At 43.1% G+C, this 25,039-nt stretch overlaps 1 protein-coding gene and 1 pseudogene across 6 annotated transcripts in view; one reads left to right on the forward strand and one right to left on the reverse strand.

Moving 5' to 3' along the window:
- LOC134945051 (glutaminase kidney isoform, mitochondrial-like) overlaps window positions 1-25,039 on the forward strand; it is a 1,232,451-nt gene that overhangs the window by 861,096 nt on the left and 346,316 nt on the right. For 3 of the 6 annotated variants that reach the window (XM_063934082.1, XM_063934081.1, XM_063934084.1), the window contains one exon: window positions 3,974-4,066. In XM_063934082.1, the coding sequence (XP_063790152.1) occupies window positions 3,974-4,066 (93 nt within the window). Of the gene's footprint in view, window positions 1-3,973; window positions 4,067-19,753; window positions 19,850-20,216; window positions 20,570-25,039 lie in introns of those variants that run through there. The other 3 variants (XM_063934085.1, XM_063934086.1, XM_063934083.1) reach the window with 3 other exon arrangements.
- LOC134946091 (5S ribosomal RNA) lies at window positions 9,285-9,404 on the reverse strand (annotated as a pseudogene).

The following is a 25,039-nucleotide window of genomic DNA, read 5'->3' on the forward strand; positions in this document are numbered from 1 at the left end:
GGTGTGTTTTTTTTATAGGACAGGGCAGCTTTAACCAACACCTCCAATCTCGTCTCATTGATTGGACTCCAGGTTGGCTGACTCGACTCGAATTAGCTATTGGAGAAGTCATTAGCCTAGAGGTTCACATACTTTGTCCACCCTGCATTGTGAATGTTTACCTGGTGTGTTCAATAAAAACATGAGAACATATAATTGTTTGTGTGGTATTAGTTTCAGCAGACTGTGTTTGTCTATTGTGACCTAGATGAAGATCAGAACACATTTTATGACCAATTTATGCAGAAATCCAGGAAATTCCAAAGGGTTCACATACTTTTTCTTGCAACTGTATTTACACTATACTATATTTAGCTTTGTATTTTTGAGACCCAAGTGCATCATTTTTTCATTTTTTGGTATTAAACTGTAATTGCCATTCTCTTGACTATTCCTCTAGTCTACCTAGATCCTCAATCATTTGTTTTACCCCTCCTGGTGTGTCTACCCTGTTGCATACATTTGAGTCATCTGTAAAAAAAAAAGGTACCCTTTCCCTTTAATGCCATTTGCAATGTGACCAATAAAGATATTAAAAAGCACTGCTCCAAGTACAGATCACTAGGGTACTCCACTGGTAATTTTTTCCTCCTGTGAATGCACTCCATTTACTACAACTCTCTGTTTTCTATCCTGCAACCAAGATCTTACCATCTTAGTATCCAATCCCAACCTTTCGAATTTATTTAGCAGTCTGCAATGTGGGACAGTGTCAAAGCCTTACTAAAGTCTAGATAAGCTATATTTACGGCTCCACCTTTATTTATTACTTTAGTCACACAGTCAAAAAAGTCAATAAGATTTGTTTGACATGATCTCCCCCAGTGAATTCATACTGTTTGGGATCCTGTAAATTGGTGGAGTTGAGATAATCTACAACTCTTTAAGAGTGTTTCCATCAATTTCCCTACTACTGATGTAAGGCTCACTGGTCGGTAGTTGCTTGCCTCTTCCTTGCTTCCACTTTTGTGCAGTGGGACTACATTCACTCTTTTTCAGTCCTCTGCAATGATTTCTGTAGCTATTGACTGGTTAATTAATTCTGTTAATTGTGCTACCAGCACCCCTTTAAGCTGTTTTAGTATCCTTGGATGTAATCCATCTGGCCCCATTGATTTATCCACTTTCAGCTTTGAGAGTTCTCTTAGGACCTTCTCTGTAAATGTACTTGTTTCATTTTTTTGAATATCCCTGCAACTTAACTTTGGCCCCTTCCCCTGTCTTTCAGTAGTGAATACTGAGCAAAAATAATTATTAAGATGATCCAAATTGTGTCATGGACTAGAAGTATAGCAAGTCTTTCTATTGCACAGTGAACTAATGCCTAATACTATATACACAGAACAAAGGGCCTAATTCAGATCTGATTGCAGCAGCAAATTTGTTAGCAGTTGGGCAAAACCATGTGCACTGCAGGAGGAGCAGATATAACATGTGCAGAGAGAGTTAGATTTGGGTGGGGTGTGTTCAATCTGAAATCAGAATTGCAGTTTAAAAATAAAGCAACCAGTATTTACCCTGCACAGAAACAAAATAACCCACCCAAATCTAACACAGAACAAGGATCAAAGACGCTTGCTTAATAACGTGAGTGAGATTCCCTTTCTACTGTTGTCCCATGTGCCGGAAGGCAACTTTATTACTTGTGCATTTACCATGTTATATTATTCTTTTGTGCCTTTGAGATTATTCTAACCACAGGGAATATTTCAGGCCATAACGCATAAATAATTATAAATAACTACGAGTGCATGCTGTATAAGCGTTCTGCAGGGAGCAGCCTAAGACTGGTTGTATGGGGATCAGAATTTTATTTAAAAAGGATCACTCAAACCTGCTTAATAGATCATTTTTATGTTTTCACTTTTGCTTACAGTAATGAAAACGGTTTCCCTTATATACCCTCTTAAAGGGAGGAGTTCTGTTAGGGAGAAATTGATATAAGAAAGAAATTATTTGGAAATTCCCACATATAAGCCCCAAGAAAAACCATAGTTATAGGTTAGATTGAACAAGTTTAGGGTTAGAGAGGACTGCTCTGTTCCTGTAATATTTGTATCTTAAATACTAATAGCAACAGGGAAAGTATTTTAACTAACATTGTATATTTTTTCCCAGGCAAACAAACATTTGTCCTATGTCATGCCTGTCAAAAATAAATCTATTTTAAAATAACAGAAATAAAAGTTAAGTTCTAACTAATTCAATAAACAATACCAAAAGAGTGCGCCACCCATTAAGCCTTCTTTAGCTTAATCCCGCTAGTGGTTTTGCTTAACCCCCTAACTGTAGGATTAATAATAGGCAGTATGATTAGTGTTGTTTTTATTAGGGTTTATAATTATGTTTTGTAAAAGATGAAAGTACGACTGCTTTCTCACTTTCCTCCCTTTCTCTAATTTTTATTACGTATGTAATTTAGCAATATACACAGTTCAGTTGGGCTTTCCCTTGGATTATTAGGACAAGAATCCCACTGCACTTTCACCTTAATCATTCATATTAATTATACCATGGTAGAGGATTGTGTTATACTGCTACTTGTTTAATGGCTTACATTGCTAATACCTATCTATGGGCCTAATTCAGACCTGGTCGCTGCAACGGAGGATACTCTGTGCTTTACCCATAAGATGCAGCACGGGGGACATGGATGGGTGTAGTACGGCTGACCGGCGGTCAGGAGACCGCCGGTCAGCTTACCGACGCCGGGATCCCGGCAGCATACCGACGCCGGGATCCCGGCGCGGAGGGGCGAGTGCAGCAAGTCCTTTGCGTGCTCGCTGCGCTCGCCACGCTGCGGGCTCGGGGGCGACCTGCGGTCGCCACAGGTTCTATTCCCACTCTATGGGTGTCGTGGACACCCACGAGTGGAAATAGTCCCTGTTGGTCGGCATGCCGACCATCGGGATAGCGAGCCGTCGGGATGGTGGAGGAGGTCATGTGACTGTAGGTCAGCTGATCGGCGGTCACATGAATACCACCCGACATGGATGGCTATTTAATCTCCCTCCAGCTTTTGGGTATCCTTTTCACCCTCACTACCTTCCTGTCCAGTGTATAAGTGTATAAGTTTGTATGTGTGGATGAATTCATTTCTTTTTTTTCTACGTATTCTGACTCACATATATCTTGAAAAGTATTAAGGCTACACTTCTCCAGATACTGTAATGCTATACGTATAAAGAAACCTTTTTGTGAATGCATGATGGAAATGTAATGTGTCATTTCCACAGAGGGGAGAATGTTTGAAGTAACACCATTCTATAGATTTGGGACATAAATACCTTTACGTGCATGCGAATAAAAAGTATTATGTAAGTGTCATACTGACTTTTCAAAGGAAAGAAAGGAACAACAGTATTTACTTCTCAAAAAGGAATTGTTGTGTCATTTTGGGTCAGTACTGATAAATAAGATCACATTTTCCAGACCACCTAGCTGGCCACAGTGTATTACCAACAGTCACTTTTGAAAGACCTGCACTTAACGCAGCTTTCTGCTTGTACCTCAGGAGGGTGCAAACAGAAATTCCTATTAAGTGCACCCTCGGGGCCTACAACGAATTTACAGTGCACAGCAGTTGCACAGCTCTGGGCACTTAGCCTGGAATCTGTGCCTTACCACACGTCAGCTGCGGGGCTTGCCACGGGATATAATTGAAAAACTCCAGGAACTTAACCTGAGAGTTAAAAGACAATGGTACATCCCATGGCTAATTGAATTCCCCCTTAAGTTTCTTATTGTATAGATTCTCTTCATTCAGAATCTTAATGTTAGTTTCAGATTCATAATTTTCTATTTACAGTTTTAAATTGTATTGTGAAAAAATAATGAATGCCATATGCAGAGACCTTGTAAAATCATGGCCCAGAAATCGGCACCTTTGTTACTAGGAAAGAAAATCTAGAATCTATTTTGTTTTTGTTCACAGGATTTGGTATCTCTTTGTAATTTTCATAATTATGACAACTTAAGACATTTTGCAAAGAAACTTGATCCACGTCGAGAAGGAGGTGATCAACGGGTAAGTTCAGTTGTTTCACATTTCACATATATACCAGTTCATGTTTGCTTTCATGCCTACTTCTTTACATCAGGATTTATTTTATTTTTTTTAGTTTGACTCTCAGAATTTAAACGTAAAATATTTTAAGAAAGGAAATTTGTAACTATATCTACTAATAGTCTATACAGTATTTATACAACGAACTTCTAATATAATTTATTCATGATATCCTTATAAATGAACTCTAAAATGTTGCCGTACGTGTGAGATCTACTATACTGTATAAATTTGAATGCTTAGGACTTCAGGTTTAAAGTTTAGAATTAGTTGAAAGTTAATTAAAATTAATTTCAAACTGGCAAAATCAGTTTTGATGCAACCGAAGTGGATTTGAGGTCCTCAAAGGCTACATTATATTTTAGTTGTAGGTGGAGTGCCTCAGTAATCGAAAATACTTTTCCTTTTTTTTTCATTGTTTAACCTCAGTTCCAGTCTCATGGGTGCACCTCCATATTTGCTCTCCTTTATCCTGGACAGTGGCCATATATAGATAAGTGTAGTGTCGGCTGCTGCCCCTTTGCTGCAGTGCAGACCACACATTTAAACATATCTTTAATATTACATGTAGTATGTGTGATGGCTGCCTGACGCCAGGGATCAGCAGCACTGTCTGTTTCACAACCACAGTTGCACTCGGGATGCAGCACTCAGCTTCAGGTGTCATTCCTGTATAAACCCACCTCCAGACTCCTGTGTAACTAGCAAATGGGAGTCTGGGCTGGCCCCAGCCCAGGGACAGCAGCTGCCACTGGAGAAGAATTATGGATATTCCTACAATTATCACACACCAGCTTGAGTACCAGTACTTAGGACCTTTACCCTGGCTTACAATATTCATAGTATGCCATGACTACTAGTATAATTTTAAACAAAATTTCGTCAGCACTAATAGAAATATTTCTTACTGTATAATTAAAATCTATTCAACACCCATGTGCAAAAAAAATAATAAAAAAATAGGAATACAGCAGCTAGTTCCAGATATCGAATTAGTGAAAAATCCAATCTATGCAAAATAAGCACGGTTCAATACCTTTTTTCTTACAATATTAATTTGTGCAAGATCAAAGTACAGCCCACAAAACCATAATGATCATGCATGTCAGATGCTAAGGGGTAAATTTACTAAAGGTTCTAAAAATAAAGTGATGTTGCCCATAGCAACCAATCAGATTCTGTATATCATTTTCTAGGATGCAACATCACCACTTTTCCTTTTTAGAAACTAGTAAATTTACCCCTAAGATAGACCAAGAATGTGGTCAATGGAGGAGTGAGAGGGTGCACTTGTCGGTTATGACCCACAAAGTAGGTGAAATACCTTGTGTACAGATATCTTGCTCTTTATAAGTTACTTCCAATAGTTATTAGTTTTCTGAGTAAACCTACCAGCATGTATGTGGTTTTTTTTTTTTTTTAAATATTATTATTATTATTATTATTATTATTATTATTTTTACACAATTCACAAAAATATTAAAAGCCCTCTTTCATCCACTGGGGGACACTGGACTAACTGAGCTATAGAACCTGCGCTAGGTAGTTGGCACTACAAATAATTCTAAATATTTTGTACTCCTCTCTCATACCTCCTCATCTTGTAGGGGAACTCAGTAATATAACAATAAATATATAAATATAACAATAAAGTGGTTCCTTGGTCTGTGCTGGGAGGGCAGAGATTCTGAGTGCTTTTTAGTGGGTAGATTTCATGTAACCACTGGAGACTGACTTCAAATCAAGTAAGCTTTTATTTCAGCATAAAAGGCACAGCCAGTGCAATGCTTCTAACATAGGAGAACCTTTGGCAGTTCATAACATAAAGTACAGTTTACAAAAATGAGCATTCACAGGAGTACAGTATTTCTAGGAGCAGAGCAGTCAGGTAGGTAATGTCCGGCACAGAGAGGGGTGCTAAAGGTGCACTCCCTGCTAACTCTCCAGTGACTGCCCACACAAACAGACTTACAGTACAGTATATAGCCAGAGCCGGATTAAGTGGTGGGGACCCTGGGGGTAAGTACTCCGGGCCCCCCGCCACGCCACAGATCGGATCTCTCTTAGTATCTGATCTGCATTGCAGCGCTCCCGAGTCCCATCTCCACTCTCTAGAAAAAGCCGCCAACCGGCTAAGCAGCTTCAGCCAGCAGCCCAGCACAGACACAATAATGTATGAAGAAGCAGCCTGCTGCTCTGTCATTGGCTTGGCGCACAGGCTGCACAAAAGGAGGAGGGATCCCTTCTCTGGCAGCAATGTGGAGCATGTTGCCATGAACTGATTGGTCGCTATTGTATTGCCAGCACCAGCAGACTCCCCAAAAAAGTAAGGCTGGCTGTATTATACTGTATGTGTGTGTGTATATAAATATATATATATGTGTGTGTGTGTGTGTGTGTGTATATATATATATATATATATATATTTAACATGGAAAGAAAGGTGGCACTCAGACGGCGTGACTAGAAAATCATGTATTAAATACTCATAGATGCCGATGTTTTGGGGCCAATCCCTGCCCCTTTGTCAAGGTGAGGTGCAACTGTACGGGAAGGGTGCTGCTGGTGGGGCGCGGTGGTACTGCGAGTGGGGGAGGGGTGGGTAATGCTTCTCCTACTGGAAGCAGCTAAGCTGCTGTCCTCCCTTTGGCAGTGGCTCTCCCGGAGATTCACACAGCAGCCAAGCACCCAGTCACTATGGTTAGCGCCGGTGTCCCAACGTGCGGCATTACAAGGAAGAAGATGCACTCAATAAACTACAGCTCCCAGCAGGCCTTAGGGACGGAATGCTTTGGCGCTACGGGCTGCTGGGAGGTGTAGTTTATTAAGTGCGTCTACTTCCCTGTAATGCGGCATGTTGGGACACCGGTGCCCAGCGCTAACAGTAGTGAATGGCTGGCAGAACTGACTGACTCGCTGAATCACTGTAAGAGGTGAGAGTGCTGTGCAGTGTTAGTGACACTGCACACCCACTGCACAGCACTGTCACCTTTTACATTGATTCAGCGTCCAGACATTACCCTCCGCGATATCACCCACTCTATCCATTACATTACCCATCTCAGGGCTTCAAGGCCGGCAGCCCAGGTGCTGTGTTGCGGAGTCAGGGCCTCTGGGGATCTGGGCGTAGCTGTGGCGGGGAGGCACTTCTGTGACATGACGCGCAGAGGAGGCTCCGGGCTCAGAGAGTATGCGGCACAGGGAGGGCTATTAAAGCCTTCTGCTGCGCCGCTTTCATACACATCTATGCCGGTGGCCGCAGCAGCTTTTGTTCCACCTGCGCCGTGGCTAGGGAGTAGGGATTGTTGATGCCGGAGGGGGCAGGCGGACTGGCAGCAGGACATAGGGCGCTGCAGTAAAATGATTTTTTTCCCCCTATCTACAGCGCAGAGACTTGCTGCAGATGCTAAGGCATACCCTCCAGCTGTACCTTTTTGGCAGGTACAGAAACTTTTTTTTCTGGTCTACCGATTTTTGGCTCTCCAAACTTCCATTGAAAGTATAGGAAAAGGGGGGTGGCCACACCAATGTACCTGTGGCCATGCCCCCTTTTCGAATTTGTAGCGATTGTTATGTGTAAATTGTTGGAGGGTATGTTGCTGCAGATGCAGTTGGCCTATTTTGGGGTGTGGGCCTGGAGCTGCAGCTCCATCAGCCCCATTGTTAATCCTGCTCTGGGAACACACAGCAGCCAAAGGGCAGAGCCTCCCATTGGAAGTAACCTGTGTGGGCGGGTGTTTCTCGGCCAATCAGCTGTGGACTGGGTGTGATAGACCTGCTGCTAACCCAATGAGAGCTCCTAGCCATGCCCAACATTATACACACAGGCACAGAGTCACAGATCTGGGCTATTAGATAAAAAATGTGTGTACCTACATAAAACACTAAGGGGGAACTTTTTTTGTAAAAAGCTGTAGCACCAACAAAAAGTAAAATAGAATACAAGTTAAATAGAGACTGTAAAATGTATTTATATATAAAAAAAAAAATAGCTTATCTTAATATGGAGGGTCAACGCATTTCGTCAATCTGACTTCATCAAGGGGTAAGTGTCAAACGAGGGAGACTGCCTTATATACCTGTCAGTATTACGAATTCTAATTATGACATCAATTTTCTGTTAAGGAATAATCACTGAATGTAACGACTATTAGTGGACTTAAAAGTGTAATAACACTATTGGAGCTAGTTCATACAGTATTATAGAGGCTTTTGATTCAATAAATCTAAAGAAACGGGCATGAAAAAGAGAGAACATAGTATGTAAAGGCTCATTTCATTAAATTCAAGCACTTCCGCCACACTTCCTGTGTCAGCAGCCGTGCTCTGCGCCTGTGTTTCCGCCCCACTTCCGGTATCTCGGATGTGGTGACGGTCATTCAGGGGTCTGACCCACTTCTGTCCAGGGTTTTTTACTCCAGACGCCCTACTTCCGGTATCGGCCTGCGTGGCGTCACTTGGTCACAAGGCTGCACCTGGGACTCATGATTGGCTGTTCCTCGAGTGGATGGTTTTCTCAATTAAGACTGCTGGCGGCCACATATATGAGGACCATAATTGTGGACAGGTGTATTGGATTCTTTTGTTAATACATGTCAGCACGGCTCAAAAAAGAAGTGACACAAAGGAGAAAAATTTGTATATTTGATATTTTTCGTATGATCGTATTAATAAGAGCAGATAACGAATTCTCAGGGATATTTAACTGAATAAAGGAATCCTTGATTTATAATTATAGAGACTAGCTCTAACTGGGGTGTAAACTTCCACCATTACTCTTAATGGGGACAAAGTTTTAAAGGGAACACTTTTCATTTATTCCATAGAAAATTACATAGACAAAATATAGTATAAAATTCCCATCCAGATTATAGTAGTATAGTGATACCTTGTGCTTAATAGTGCAGAAATATTCAGTGCATAGTGTATATACTTGTAAGAGGATATATATATGATAGCCAAATGGTAATTGTGAGATAGATACTATAAATTTCTACGCAACTAAAAATAAGAATTTCCAGTGCGCAGCTAAGTGCAACATAACATACATTTATATATTCAGTAGTTGTACATATTTAATATGGATATTCACAGTTGTGTTACAGTTATCATTCTAACCAATTATTAAAAAGAGGAGTGCGTGCTAACACCATTCCGATATGGTGATGTCTTTTATCTGTTTTTACAGTACTTAATCTTCCCAAGTAGTCACCTTTTTGGTACTGATTAAGCCCAACACTGCTTAGCTTCCAAGATCAGACGGATTTGGGCGTGGAGCCAGTGTGGTATGACTGTATCGAACAGCTTGAAACCCAGTAATCAGTACGGCATCATTCCATATAAAATTTATTTTATTAATCTCAGTGCTAACGTGAAAGTGAAATGCACATGGGCAATGTGATTAACAATGGTAATAAAGAAAAAGGAAAAAAAGGAGGGAGGGGAAGGTGGATTGGACCTTCATAAAAATGGTGCAATCTCGTATCTTTCGTTGAACCCCTTAGGATGCATAGTGTTTAGGTGGAAAATCCAATACATTTCCCTTTGGGAAAGCTTGCTTGCCAGATCCCCGCCTCTCACGCCAGTCTGTACATGTTCGATCACCTTAAAAGACATATCTTTTGGGTTTGAATTATGTTCCAGGATGAAATGTCTGTATAGAAGATGTATCGACTCTATTTTTAATACTTCTGACATGCTCTTGAATCCTCAATTTTAATTGTCTCTTAGTTTTTCCCACATACTTCTTCTTGCATGTGCATTCCAAAACGTATATAACGGATGTGGTATTGCAATTTAGAAATTCTTTTGATTTTGTATTCCTGAGTATCCCCTGAACTATGGAATGTCTTTCTGTTCGGGTTCAAGAATTTACATATGTTGCAGCGCCCACACTTGTATGATCCCAAGCATTTCAAGAAAGTTTGAGTGGAGTGGAAACACAGGCACAGAGCACAGCCGCTGACACAGGAAGTGTGGCGGAAGTGCTCGAATTTAATGAAATGAGCCTTTACAAACTATGTTCTCTCTTTTTCATGCCCGTTTCTTTAGATTTATTGAATCAAAAGCCTCTATAATACTGTATGAACTAGCTCCAATAGTGTTATTACACTTTTAAGTCCACTAATTGTCGTTACATTCAGTGATTATTCCTAAACAGGAAATGATGTCATAATTAGAATTCCTAATACTGACAGGTATATAAGGCAGTCTCCCTCATTTGACACTTACCCCTTGATGAAGTCAGATTGACGAAACGCGTTGGGTACTCCTGTATTGACCCTCCATATTAAGATAAGCTATTTTTTATTTTATTTTTTATATAAATACATTTTACAGTCTCTATTTAACTTGTACTCTATTTTACTTTTTGTTGGTTACAAAAAAAGTTCCCCCTTAGTGTTTTATGTAGGTACACACATTTTTTATTAGTCTTTTTTATTAGCCCTTTTAGGACATTTGCTTAGTCCCACCCTACACATTCTATATGATATTATGTATGTTCATTTAAGATGTGCTGTTTTTTAAAACTATATATATGTCATTTTTTAAAATAAATTGTTGAAAAACTCCCCAAAAATCTTTTTTGTTCCGCCCATATATATATTTTTTAAAGTTTAGTGAGTCTTCTAAAAACCTATGCTTCAAACACCATTGGTCGCCGAACCCCTAGCATCTTATACTCTATATGTATATTTACCAAAGGAAGAAAAAAGAAAGACTCTGTGCTGGGGCACTCTTATCTAAAATTTGATAGACGTTAAAACTTAACTTTTAATGAACTTATTATAATAAATGTGACTTAGGACATAAAAATTGAACTGCTTAAAGCCTAGGTGAAAATATAATCAATAATTAAATGTAATGGGTGGGAACCTGTCTGTCATAATTAAATTGTCTGACTGGTTATTGATCCCCCCAGGGGGTGCCCTATTAAAGGTCCTTTATGCTACTTATCATATTTACTGTTTATATTTGAGCAGGAAGATAGCAGAAAGTTAGATTGTTGCCTATATAGGTTTAGACACCCTCTGCTCTAATGTTAGGCAGTGGTGTTACCATAAAGCGTTTACTCCGGCCGATGGTTTAGGCATTGGAAAAAGGCAGAAATCACACCTGTCTGATACTATTTTGTTTCAGCTTAATTGTTATATCCTTAATAGACCGGCCGCTTATCATTATTGTTGGTACAGTCTGATATACTTACCTGATGCGGAACAAACCCTTTTTTTTGTACAACTCTATATATATATATATATGTATGTATGTATTTATCTCTGACGTCCTAGTGGATGCTGGGAACTCCGTAAGGACCATGGGGAATAGACGGGCTCCGCAGGAGACTGGGCACTCTAAAGAAAAGATTAGGTACTATCTGGTGTGCACTGGCTCCTCCCTCTATGCCCCTCCTCCAGGCCTTAGTTAGAATCTGTGCCCGGACAGAGCTGGGTGCTCCTAGTGGGCTCTCCTGAGCTTACTAGTAAAGAAAGTATTTATTAGGTTTTTTATTTTCAGTGAGCTTCTTCTGGCAACAGACTCACTGCTACGTGGGACTAAGGGGAGAGAAGCAAACCTACCTGCTTGCAGCTAGTTTGTGCTTCTTAGGCTACTGGACACCATTAGCTCCAGATGGTTCGAACACAGGCACCTGTCCTCGATCGTCCGTTCCCGGAGCCGCGCCGCCGTCCCCCTTGCAGAGCCAGAAGAACAGAAGCTGGAAGACGACGAAATCGGCGGCTGAAGACTCCTGTCTTCATTAAGGTAGCGCACAGCACCGCAGCTGTGCGCCATTGCTCCCAGCACACTTACACACTACGGTCACTGTAGGGTGCAGGGCGCTGGGGGGGGGGGGGGGGGGGGCGCGCCCTGGGCTGCAATTGAAGTACCTTTGGCATAAAAACATACATATATACAGTCTAGCACTGTATATATGTAAAAACCCCGCCATTTTTTTTACATGGAAAGCGGGACAGAAGCCCACCACTGAGGGGGCGGGGCCTTCTTCCTCAGCACACCAGCGCCATTTTCTCTTCACAGCTCCGCTGGAAGCAGCTCCCCAGGCTCTCCCCTGCAGTATCCAGGTACAAGACGGGTTGAAAAGAGAGGGGGGGCACATAAATTTAGGCGCAAACAATACAAAAAAAGCAGCTGTTGGGTAAATCACTTATTAGCAGTGAAAATCCCTGTGTTATATAGCGCTGTGGTGTGTGCTCTCTGTCTCCCCAAAGGACTTTGTGGGGTCCTGTCCTCAATCTGAGCATTCCCTGTGTGTGGGTGGTGTGTCGGTACGGCTGTGTCGACATGTTTGATGAGGAAGGTTACGTGGAGGCGGAGCAAGGGCAGATAAGTGTGGTATCGCCCCCGTCGGGGCCGACACCTGATTGGATGGATATGTGGAAGGTCTTAAATGACAATGTAAACTCCTTACATAAAAGGTTTGATGACGCTGCAGCCTTGGGACAGCCGGGGTCTCAGCCCGCGCCTGCCCAGGCGACTCAGAAACCGTCAGGGGCTCATAAACGCCCTCTATCTCAGATGGTTGACACAGATGCCGACACGAAGTCCGACTCCAGTGTCGACGATGATGAGGCACATTTACAGTCTAAAATGACCAAGGCCATCCGATACATGATTATTGCAATGAAAGATGTATTACACATTTCTGAGAGTAACCCGGTTAATACCAAGAGGGTTTATATGTTTGGGGAGAAAAAGCAGCCAGTGACTTTTCCCCCATCTGATGAATTAAATGAATTGTGTGAAGAAGCGTGGAGTTCCCCTGATAAGAAATTAGTGATTTCTAAGAGGTTACTGATGGCGTACCCTTTCCCGCCAACGGACAGGTTACGTTGGGAAACATCCCCTAGGGTGGACAAGGCGCTGACACGCTTATCTAAAAAGGTGGCCCTGCCGTCTCAGGATACAGCCGCCCTAAAGGAGCCTGCGGATAGAAAGCAGGAAGCTATCCTGAAGTCAGTGTATACACACTCTGGTACTCTACTGAGACCTGCTATTGCTTCAGCCTGGATGTGTAGTGCTGTAGCAGCGTGGACAGATACTCTGTTAGACGACATAGATTCCCTCGACAGAGATACTGTTTTGCTAACCCTGGGCCATATCAAAGACGTCGTCTTATATATGCAAGATGTTCAGAGGGACATTTGCCTGCTGGGCTCTAGAATTAATGCTATGTCCATTTCTGCCAGGAGGGTCTTATGGACTCGGCAATGGACAGGAGATGGTGATTCTAAAAAACACATGGAGGTTTTGCCTTATAAGGGTGAGGAATTGTTTGGGGACGGTCTGTCGGACCTCGTGTCTACAGCGACAGCTGGAAAGTCGACTTTCTTGCCTCAGGTTTCCTCACAGCCTAAGAAAGCACCGTATTATCAAATGCAGTCCTTTCGTTCTCAAAAAGACAAGAGGGTCAGGGGCGCATCCTTTCTTGCCAGAGGCAGGGGTAGAGGTAAGAAGCTGCACCATGCAGCCAGTTCCCAGGAACAAAAGTCCTCCCCTGCTTCCACTAAGTCCACCGCATGACGTTGGGGCTCCACAGGCGGAGCCAGGTGCGGTGGGGGAGCGTCTCCGAAACTTCAGCAGCCAGTGGGTTCGCTCACAGGTGGATCTCTGGGCTATACAAATTGTATCTCAGGGATACAAGCTGGAATTCGAAGCGACTCCCCCCCGCCGTTACCTCAAATCAGCCTTGCCAGCTTCCCCCATGGAAAGGGAGGTAGTGCTGGCGGCAATTCACAAGCTGTACCTCCAGCAAGTGATTGTCAGGGTCCCCCTCCTTCAATAGGGAAGGGGTTACTATTCCACAATGTTTGTGGTACCGAAACCGGACGGTTCGGTGAGACCCATTCTGAATTTAAAGTCCTTGAACACTTATATAAAGAAATTCAAGTTCAAAATGGAATCGCTCAGAGCGGTTATTGCAAGCCTGGAAGAGGGGGATTTTATGGTGTCGCTGGACATCAAAGATGCTTACTTGCATGTCCCCATTTACCCTCCTCACCAGGAGTACCTCAGGTTTGTGGTACAGGACTGTCATTACCAATTCCAGACGTTGCCGTTTGGCCTGTCCACGGCACCGAGAATATTTACCAAGGTAATGCCCGAAATGATGATACTCCTTCGGCAGAAGGGAGTTATAATTATCCCGTACTTGGACGATCTCCTCATAAAGGCGAGGTCCAGGGAGCAGTTGTTGATCAGCGTAACACTCTCTCAGGAAGTGTTACTACAGCACGGCTGGATTCTTAATGTTCCAAAGTCGCAGCTGATTCCTACGACGCGTCTGCTTTTCCTGGGCATGATTCTGGACACAGAACAGAAGAAGGTGTTTCTCCCGGTGGAGAAGGCCCAGGAATTAGCATCTCTGGTCAGGGACCTCCTGAAACCAAAACATTTATCGGTGCATCACTGCACGCGAGTCCTGGGAAAGATGGTGGCTTCATACGAAGCCATTCCCTTCAGCAGGTTCCATGCAAGGATCTTTCAGTGGGATCTGTTAGACAAGTGGTCCGGATCACATCTTCAGATGCATCGGCTGATCACCCTGTCCCCAAGGGCCAGGGTGTCTCTTCTGTGGTGGCTGCAGAGTGCTCACCTTCTCGAGGGCCGCAGGTTTGGCATACAGGACTGGGTCCTGGTGACCACGGATGCAAGCCTCCAAGGATGGGGGGCAGTCACTCAGGGAAGAAACTTCCAAGGGCTGTGGTCAAGTCTGGAGACTTCTCTCCACATAAATATACTGGAACTAAGGGCCATTTACAATGCCCTGAGTCAAGCAGAGCCCCTGCTTCAAAACCGGCCAGTGCTGATTCAGTCAGACAACATCACGGCGGTCGCCCATGTAAACCGCTAGGGCGGCACAAGAAGCAGGATGGCAATGGCGGAAGCCACAAAGATTCTTCGGTGGGCGGAGAATCACGTGCAAGCACTGTCAGCGGTGTTCATTCCGGGAGTGGACAACTGGGAAGCAGACTTCCTCAGCAGACACGACCTCCACCCGGGAGAGTGGGGACTTCATCAAGAAGTCTTCCAACTGATTGCAAACCGATGGGAACTGCCACAGGTGGACATGATGGCGTCCCGCCTCAACAAAAAGCTAAAAAGATATTGCGCCAGGTCAAGGGACCCACAGGCGATAGCTGTGGACGCCCTAGTGACACCGTGGGTGTACCAGTCGGTATATGTGTTTCCTCCTCTTCCTCTCATACCAAAAGTACTGAGAATAGTAAGAAAGAGAGGAATAAGAACAATACTCATTGTTCCGGACTGGCCAAGAAGGACTTGGTACCCGGAACTACAAGAAATGCGCACAGAGGACCCATGGCCACTGCCTCTCAGACAGGACCTGCTGCAACAAGGGCCCTGTCTGTTCCAAGACTTACCGCGGCTGCGTTTGACGGCATGGCGGTTGAATGCCGGATCCTAGCGGAAAAAGGCATTCCGGATGAAGTTATTCCTACGCTGATAAAGGCTAGGAAAGACGTGACAGCAAAACATTATCACCGTATATGGCGGAAGTATGTTGCTTGGTGTGAGGCCAGGAAGGCCCCTACAGAGGAATTCCAACTGGGTCGTTGCCTGCACTTCCTACAGTCAGGGGTGACTATGGGCCTAAAATTGGGGTCCATAAAGGTCCAGATTTCGGCCCTATCCATTTTCTTTCAAAAAGAACTGGCTTCACTGCCTGAGGTTCAGACGTTTGTTAAGGGAGTGCTGCATATTCAGCCCCCTTTTGTGCCACCAGTGGCGCCCTGGGATCTTAACGTTGTGTTGGATTTCCTGAAATCCCACTGGTTTGAGCCACTTAAGACCGTGGAACTAAAGTATCTCACGTGGAAAGTGGTCATGCTGTTGGCCTTAGCATCGGCTAGGCGTGTGTCGGAATTGGCGGCTTGTCATGTAAAAGCCCATATCTGATCTTCCATATGGACAGGGCAGAATTGAGGACTCGTCCCCAATTTCTCTCAAAGGTGGTGTCATTGTTTCATTTGAACCAACCTATTGTGGTGCCTGCGGCTACTCGGGACTTGGAGGACTCCAAGTTGCTGGACATAGTCAGGGCTTTGAAAATATATGTTTCCAGAACGGCTGGAGTCAGGAAGACTGACTCGCTGTTTATCTTGCATGCACCCAACAAGCTGGGTGCTCCTGCTTCAAAGCAAACTATTGCTCGCTGGATCTGTAGCACGATTCAGCAGGCTCATTCGTCGGCTGGATTGCCGCATCCAAAATCAGTGAAAGCCCATTCCACAAGGAAGGTGGGCTCTTCTTGGGCGGCTGCCCGAGGGGTCTCGGCATTACAGCTTTGCCGAGCTGCTACTTGGTCGGGTTCAAACACATTTGCAAAATTCTACAAGTTTGATACCCTGGCTGAGGAGGACCTGGTGTTTGCCCATTCGGTGCTGCAGAGTCATCCGCACTCTCCCGCCCGTTTGGGAGCTTTGGTATAATCCCCATGGTCCTTACGGAGTTCCCAGCATCCACTAGGACGTCAGAGAAAATAAGAATTTACTCACCGGTAATTCTATTTCTCGTAGTCCGTAGTGGATGCTGGGAACTCCGTAAGGACCATGGGGAATAGACGGGCTCCGCAGGAGACTGGGCACTCTAAAGAAAAGATTAGGTACTATCTGGTGTGCACTGGCTCCTCCCTCTATGCCCCTCCTCCAGACCTCAGTTAGGGAAACTGTGCCCGGAAGAGCTGACATTACAAGGAAAGGAAATTTTGAATCCAGGGTAAGACTCATACCAGCCACACCAATCACACCGTACAACTTGTGATAACCTTACCCAGTTAACAGTATGAACAACAACTGAGCCTCACTCAACGGATGGCTCATAACAATAACCCTTAGTTAAGCAATAACTATATACACTTATTGCAGAAAATCCGCACTTGGGACTACGAGAAATAGAATTACCGGTGAGTAAATTCTTATTTTATATATATATATATATATATATATAGAGAGAGAGAGAGAGAGAGAGAGAAAACACAAATCCTGAGCGCGCTCTGTTTGATGTATAGATATAGCGGAAGTCCTTCCAAGTAGGTGTATCTTATACTATGGATAATTGGATTTCTTGGGTTCCTGCAGTGGATAACCACTCACCAGAAAGTCACCCAAACAAATGGCCCAAGGCCAATTAGAATAAAATATTTAATACAAAAAGAATTCATAAAAGTCTTTGACATGAGAATTTTTTTACAACAGGTTATACATGGATTTTGATAACTCTGACAGCAGAATCCAGTAGGTAGATGTAAACACTCCCTCACCTTAGCAAGGTGTGCGCTTGGCGAAGGGAGTAATTTTCCTAACTGGAATACTGACTAATGACTGATAAACCCAACGCGTTTCGTCAGTTTGACTTCATCAGGGGTAACTTGTTTGGGGGGGGGGGGAGAAAATACCATTTAACGGTTTTCTTTTTAAAGAATAAGAATAGTTTAGAGAAGTAAATCAATAGGTACCTACCAGAAATATATTTTTGTATTGGAGCACCTATACACTGTATAATTCTGCATACAGAATATTATGATCAACCTAAAGAAGAAAGAGACACCGGGGCTTTAAAGAAGTGTGTCTTCCTTAGGTTTAATCAACATTTATGTAAAATGGAATTAAAAAGTATTACCTTTAGATAATTAAACTCATTGCATAAAAAAGAGGTAATATTCCTTTAAAAATTGACTTCATGGTCAGACTTTACTATGTCCGCCTAGAAAATGATGATGACATAGGAATAATTATATGATACGGAGTTAACTGAGAGACAATAGCCTTGAATAGGATAAAAATACTTCCACAAATACACATACCTGAACATATAGATTAGTTCGGTACACTCGGTTAAAATACCTATTTTTTAAAAGTGCAATAGTGTATCTATGGAGAGAGAGAAAACTAAAGTTTGGTTGGCATGAGGTGTATCAGTCATTGCAGTTTACATAGCAAGATACATAATTAAATTCATATAGAAAGTACAAGTAAATGCTAAAAGCACTGGAACTCCCACATAGGACCCACAATTGTATCTTTAAAATCAGAAAAACATTTCACCCATTTGTTAATATATACACTCCAGTAATAGAATTACAACTGCAGCCTTTAAACACAAACATTGCAAAAATGAAATAGCTTTTAGCAGCATTGCACACGCTAGGCCGCCGCCCTCTGGGATTGTATCTTAGCATAGGAGAATTGCGAACGAAAGATTAGCAGAATTGCTACGAAATAATTCTTTGCAGTTTCTGAGTAGCTCCAGACCTACTCCTAGATTGCGATCAGCTCAGTCCGTTTAGTTCCTGGTTTGACGTCACAAACACGCCCTGCGTTCGGCCAGCCACCCCCCGTTTCTCCAGACACTCCCGCGTTTTTTAGCACACTCCCGGAAAACGCTCAGTTACCACCCAGGAACGCCCCTTTCCTGTCAATCATTCACCGATCAGCAGTGCGACTGAAAATCGTAGTTCGATCACCAGCAAATCTACTAAATTTTGTGTTAAATAACTTAGCGCATGCGCTCTGCGTACCATGCGCAGTTAGCAACAAATCGCAGCATAGCGAAAATCGGCAACGAGCGAACAACTCGGAATGACCCCCCATGACACCGGCATCCCGACAGAATGCCGACAGGGCCCCCTCTCAAGTACCCCGGGCCCCCAAAGCCTTAAGGCCAGTACTCACCGGCAGACGTGAGGAGAGATGTGTGCTGAGCAAACCGCTCAGCACACATCTCTCCCCCCGCGCAGCACAGCGTGATGTGTGCTGAGCGTGCGGGGGGAGAAAGGGGGGGGGGGCGCTCATTTCACCCAGCGGGTGAAGTGAGCGACCTGCTAGATTGGCCTACGTGCAGGCCAATCTAGCATCAGCGATAGCGATGCGCGGGGCTGCGCATCGCTATCGCTGTGAGGGGTACACACAGAGTGATCACTGCTTAAAAGCTAAGCAATCTAGTCACATTGCTTAAATTTTAAGCAGCGATCGCTCCGTTAGTACCCCCTTTAATCCAGCTCTGTATATAGCAGATCTCTTAATTGAGGATAGGGTGTGGTTCTTTCCTGAGCCACAATTGGTTAACCTTTTCCTCAAATGTGTTAGAGATCCACTCTGCCACAGTTCTCCTCTCATAAAGTATCAGATGGTGAGTAATCAGACATTGATAATTTCTCATACTTTTCCATAGAATGCAAGACTGTGTGAGGTTCATGAATTAGAGGGCGTGGATCTCTAGGCACCACTCATCTAGGGCAGAGAAGAATCAGCAGAGTCTTAGAAGAAGAAAAGTCTTTGGGGAGCGTAGGTGCCGCAAAGATGGCGACAGAGCACTATAAGGGGGAGTTGCGGTAGGCGGTCCAGTGGTGGGAAGAAAAGGGGTGGGCAGGTACAGTATGCCCGTCCTTGCTTTTACACCTGGGGCAGCAGGGGCTGTGCAGCCTTTGTCCTAGTGTAACAGCGCTGGAAGTCCTCAAGCATACTGCAAAACACGTACTGCACACCTATCAAATACATTCTAGATTTCCTGTTAACATTTTAGCTAGGTTACATACTGTAGCTTTTCCAGAAATTTTTTTTTTTCTTCCTTTGTTTCATTCCTGTTACTGTATATCCTGTGTTGCTTGGTTAGAAATATAATGGAGATCTCTACATTATGAAGAGGTATAAGAAGGAGGAGCACAAAATATTTTGAGTTATTTAAAATGCCAAAGAGCCTCACAGAAAAGAATAGGTAAGTATAAAGTCCAGTCTTTGCACATGTAAAAACAGTAATAATGTTAATCATATAAGTAGTACAGTAACATTCTGTTTTTAAATATTTAATTTAAACTAAGAAATGTACAGTGGCTATTGCTGTCTGAAATTATAGTCATGTGAAAAAAAAATAAAAAGTTGTTTAATTGGCTTTGGCTGATATGATTGTGGTTCTGACTTTTAAAGATAAGGTGTTCTTTGCACAGACACCTACTGCATGTATCTTTGCTTGGCAGTTATGCAGAGATGCTGTTGCTTTCCAGTAACCCAGCTCTTGCTTCTTGGATCTAACAAATGTGTGCTCCTGGAGCACCATGACAGTTTTTTTTTTTTTGTAGTCTTTTTCATTTAAGAACTTCACTAATGAATTATATATGTTACTTGAAGAACCAAGTTTCCTATGGACCTCTGGATTATGAACATCTGCAGCAGGAACTTGCTCTAAAAGATACAGTATGGAAAAAAGTGTCAACGGAAACTAATGAGGATTCCTCAACCACCATAGTATATAGAATGGGAAACCATGGAGAAACAAGCTAAACCACATTGGCACTAAGTGTCACCATATTGTTCATCGTATGTTAATGCATCAATAATTTCTTTTTTGAAACTGCTTTATACATCTGTTGATTTCATTTTTAGTTTTACTTTGTAACTCTGCACATCTAGAATAAGATTATATTCGTCATTATTTATGGTGTTATGTGCATTTTTTTAACCAAATAGTCAGAGTACCATTGAAGGAGATGTGTTCATTATTGTCTAGCAGCTGAGTGTAGGTTGTAGTTTGCAAAGGAATTTAACCCACGTAGTATTTACCAGTTTCACTGAAATAATGCATTACAACAGCAAGCAGACGAAAAGTACTTCTGTATTCTGTTGTTCCAACTTGGCTGGAGCTATCATCTATGTATACCAAAGTGATAGGTAATGTGTAGTGTTAACTGCAGTTGTGTACATAAACATATATACACACACACACACACACTAACTCTTCTTTTTTTGAAAATAACCAAATGTGCTGTGGCATAAACAAGTCTATAGTATATTTTCTTATAGAAGTAATTTTATAATACAGTGTGTGTAAGGCAATTATTATCCCATATCATTTAAGTTCTCAACCTTATTTGACCTGCAGTATAATAGGAATTGGAATTCAGTAGATTGGTGCCTAATGAGGTAATAATTTTGCTTTCAGCAAATTAATTAAAAGCAAGTATCAATGTTCATGCCAATTTATGCTCTGTGCATCTCCCTATAGGATTAAATGTAATAGGGTCTGAGCTTGATAAAGCGCAGATTTTTCAGGGGTTTTGTATTGGGACTTAAAACAGCCCTTTTTTAAAAAAAAAATTAAAATTAGCCATTTTAAAATATTGCTGCTTTAAATCTGACAGCAAATAGACAAGAAAATGTGTTTTGTCAAACCTGTACCCTATTACATTTGGCCCTTGGACTTTTGAACAGGTAAATGTACACCATCATTTGCAAATTAATAGATCAGTAATTTAAATTCTCAAAGTTTATTAATCTTTTGTTCATACAAGTTTGTTCAATTTGTTGAGATTTCTACTTAATGTTATGCCCCTTCCTATTTCATAGTGACAGTTTTATATTAGGCTTAATCAACAATCAGAATACTTTTTAATTACCATGAAGAAGGCACTGGAAGACAGCAATGTTCTCAATTCCAATAGTGTATTAGGTCAACTACTTTTGAGGTCGCTACTCCGTCCTAAGGACCACATAATCAATGTATAACAAACAAATAACAATACACTTACCACCTCATAAACCGCTCCATGATCCTTGTATGTACACACGGTATATGGAATTGTGCTTATAAAAAAATACTACATTACTCAGTATGGCAGAAATATGTCAAGACAAGGCTATTTATAAGTTAAACAATTTAATGAATATGTACAATACATATCAAAATATAAAATCTGCAATAATCATTGCCAATATTTATTTACATAAGAAAATCATAGCTGAGGTAGTTAATAGGAATGATACTCCTTGAAAATTAAAGTATGCTGCCAAAACTATTTTGCAATAAAGAAACTGATTAATGTCCTCAGGATTCTGAAAGAGGCTTTAATAGAGTTAAATGAACAGGGGATGAATACTTTATTAGCAGAAGCTCTGGTTGTTTACTGGTATCCCAAGTATGTTGAATATGCAGGTTTGTAATGCTCCACTGGCACTAATAGCTGCGGCACACCTGTCTCATATAGAGGAATGATCAAAAGATGCACCGATACTACTGATCTCTACAACGAACAGGGGTAGGACTCTCAGCTTTGATAAAGCCGCATTATGTGGGGGCAAAACATGTCTCAGGATTATTAGCACATTTCCGTTTTCTCCAAGCCGATTGCTATGAGGATAACCTCTGTTTGTTCTGGAGATCATCAGCATCGGTGTGCATCTGTCATTATACTTCCATACAAGATGCAGCAGTGGAGAATTACAAGCCAAGTGGCCACCTGCATTTAACTCTTTTGATGCCTGTATTGTAATCCTGAGAACATTAATTGGCTTCTTTATTGCAAGATAGTTTTGGCAGCGTGCTATAATTTAAAAGGGGTATCAACCCTATTAACTATTTCAACTGTTTTTCTTAGGTGAATATATATTTATAGTGATTATTGCAGATTTGATATGCACGAAACACTAATTAAATTATTTAACTTATAAATAGCTTTTCTGATTTGGGCCTGAATCAGAGTAGTACACAAACCCATTGGTTTATGTACTACTATGCTTCTAGTGCGTGCATAGGACCCGTTGTGCACATGCGCCTAATGAATCCTGGATTGTCTCTCACCATTCCCCAAGCTGCAGCATGTTGTTTCGTTGTGGAGTGGGAGCATGGTTGGCCAGTGTTCCTTGAAATGGGGGCGTGTTACCAGTTTTCTGGGAGTGCTGAGGCCAGGATCTGCATTGGAAGATGCATATTTCCTGGCCTCACAAGCAGGCAGGAGGTTGCCAGTCTCCTTAAGCTTTGGCTTACTCCGATACTTGTGGTTGCAATGGTTATCCAATGCTGCATCTTCGAATTTCTGCCATACCAATTACGAGGGTTGTGCAATAAGTTTCTGGATGCACAAAAAGTATTTATAAGTATTATATTTACAAAGTGAACATTACATTTTTTTCAAAGTATTTGCCAGAGGAGTCTATGCAAAGTTACATGGTCTCAAACCACTTGGTGAAGCATCTGGACCATTCGGCAGCAGTTATGTCTTCTACTTGCTGGATGAAGGTCTCCTCTCTAGCTCCCGCTGACTCAAAATGAATCCCACGCATCTTGTGCTTGATTTGTGGGAACACAAAGAAGTTGCAGGGGACCATGTCTAGACTGTATGGCAGATTACCAAGCTCCTGTTTGTGTTCATGGGTCTAAAAATCCACCGCTTTTCTGGACTTGTGGGCAGGTGCATTGTCGTGATGGAGAAGGGCACCACGCGAGTTCTTGGATGTGCCTGGAAATGGCTTCTAGCACTTGTGGAAGGAATTGGTTGGTGTACCAATCCCCAGTGACGGTGCGCTGCTGCACATGGTATGGTACCTACATGACAAGTCTTAGCCACCATCCGCGCCAATATTCTGCAAACCACTGAAACACAGTGATTTGGAATGGTGCTTCCTCCCCAAAAGCAGCTCACAGTTGGTAAAAAACCTTCTGCTGTCGCAGACCACTCTTGCAGTTGTGTAAGATCACAGCTCTCCAGTGGCCTCTGTTGTGCTCCATAATGAGTTTGCGAAGGAAGTGAACATGCTGACTTCTTCAGTGTGCAGTGCTGCTTGTATACGGTTCTGTGTCTTGACATTTCACAAAAACTTTAGTCAGAGGTCACAGTTCACAACCAGTCAGATTCTTTTTACTCTACCTATGCACTGCACATCTGGAAACTTATTGCACATTCCCTCATAATGTGTTTTTCTGCAGCGGGGTACACTGTGTTCCACAGGGAATACATCGGGGTGTAGAGCGGGATCTTGGATCCAGAGGCACCATCAGGCAAAAGCTTTAGACTGTCCCAGGATGCATTGGGGCCTCCTCTATAACCCCGCCTCCAAGCACTGAAAGCTCAGTTTCGAGTGGTGCCTGCAGACAGCATGTCACCTAACAGGCGGGATGCACTGAGCAGCCCTGAAAATCCTAAGAAGACTTCAAGGGACGCAGCACTGTTATGTCAGGGTAACATTCAGTGCTGCGTCTCCGTCACCTACCAAGCGGTGTCACATACTCCCGCGGCTCAGTTCCCGGGTACTTGCGGCGTAGACGCTCCAGGTTAGGCATACGGTCGCAGACGCTCTCCTGGTTCACATGGCTGCTACGAAGGGAGGAGGTAAGAGGGTCTCCCAGGTGGGACCCACCACTATATCGCTTTCCTGTCACAGTCTAGGGAGACGGACTGTGATGCTGGCGTGAACACTGTTACCGAGCAGGGACCCCACTATATCCGCCAGGGCATAGGAGTATAGGTTGGGTGTACTAACGCCCCTATTGGTAAGGCTCCGTAGTGCTGGTAGTGAGGCCCAGCATAGGGGAGTCGGCGCTTGACCTGTAGCCCCTCCTCCGACCCAGGGTGCCATCTACTCGCAGATCTCCTGCCCTGGAGCTGTCTCACATTCTCCCTCAGTTCCTGACAGAGACGCTGCGCGCCATCTTCTGAGCGTAACTGATACTGGTCTCTGGGATTGCAGGGCAAGGTCTCCCCTGTAAAGCCGCAGGTCCACAATGCTGAGTCTTTACAGACACTTGAGTATTCTACATGTCTTATTACGGGTGTAGTATGGTATGCCGGCGGCCAGGCTCCCGGCGACCAGCATACCGGCTCCGGGGAGCCCGACCGCCGGCATACCGACAGCGTGGCGAGCGCAAATGAGCCCCTTGCGGGCTCGCTGCGCTCACCACGCTGCAGGCATTGTGGCGCGCCATGCGCGCCACGCTATTTTATTCTCCCTCCAGGGGGGTCGTGAACCCTCACGAGGGAGAATATCTGTCGGTATGCCTGGTGTCGGGATCCCGGCGCCGGTATACTGTGCGCCGGGATCCCGACATTCGGCTTACTGAAGACCACCCCTTATTACAGACAGTGTTAGTTAAGAAAGAGTGTACATAATACAGAATATATTGTACGAGTAT

The sequence above is a fragment of the Pseudophryne corroboree genome, chromosome 7, assembly GCF_028390025.1.
Source record: "Pseudophryne corroboree isolate aPseCor3 chromosome 7, aPseCor3.hap2, whole genome shotgun sequence".
Taxonomy (NCBI): Eukaryota; Metazoa; Chordata; class Amphibia; order Anura; family Myobatrachidae; genus Pseudophryne; species Pseudophryne corroboree.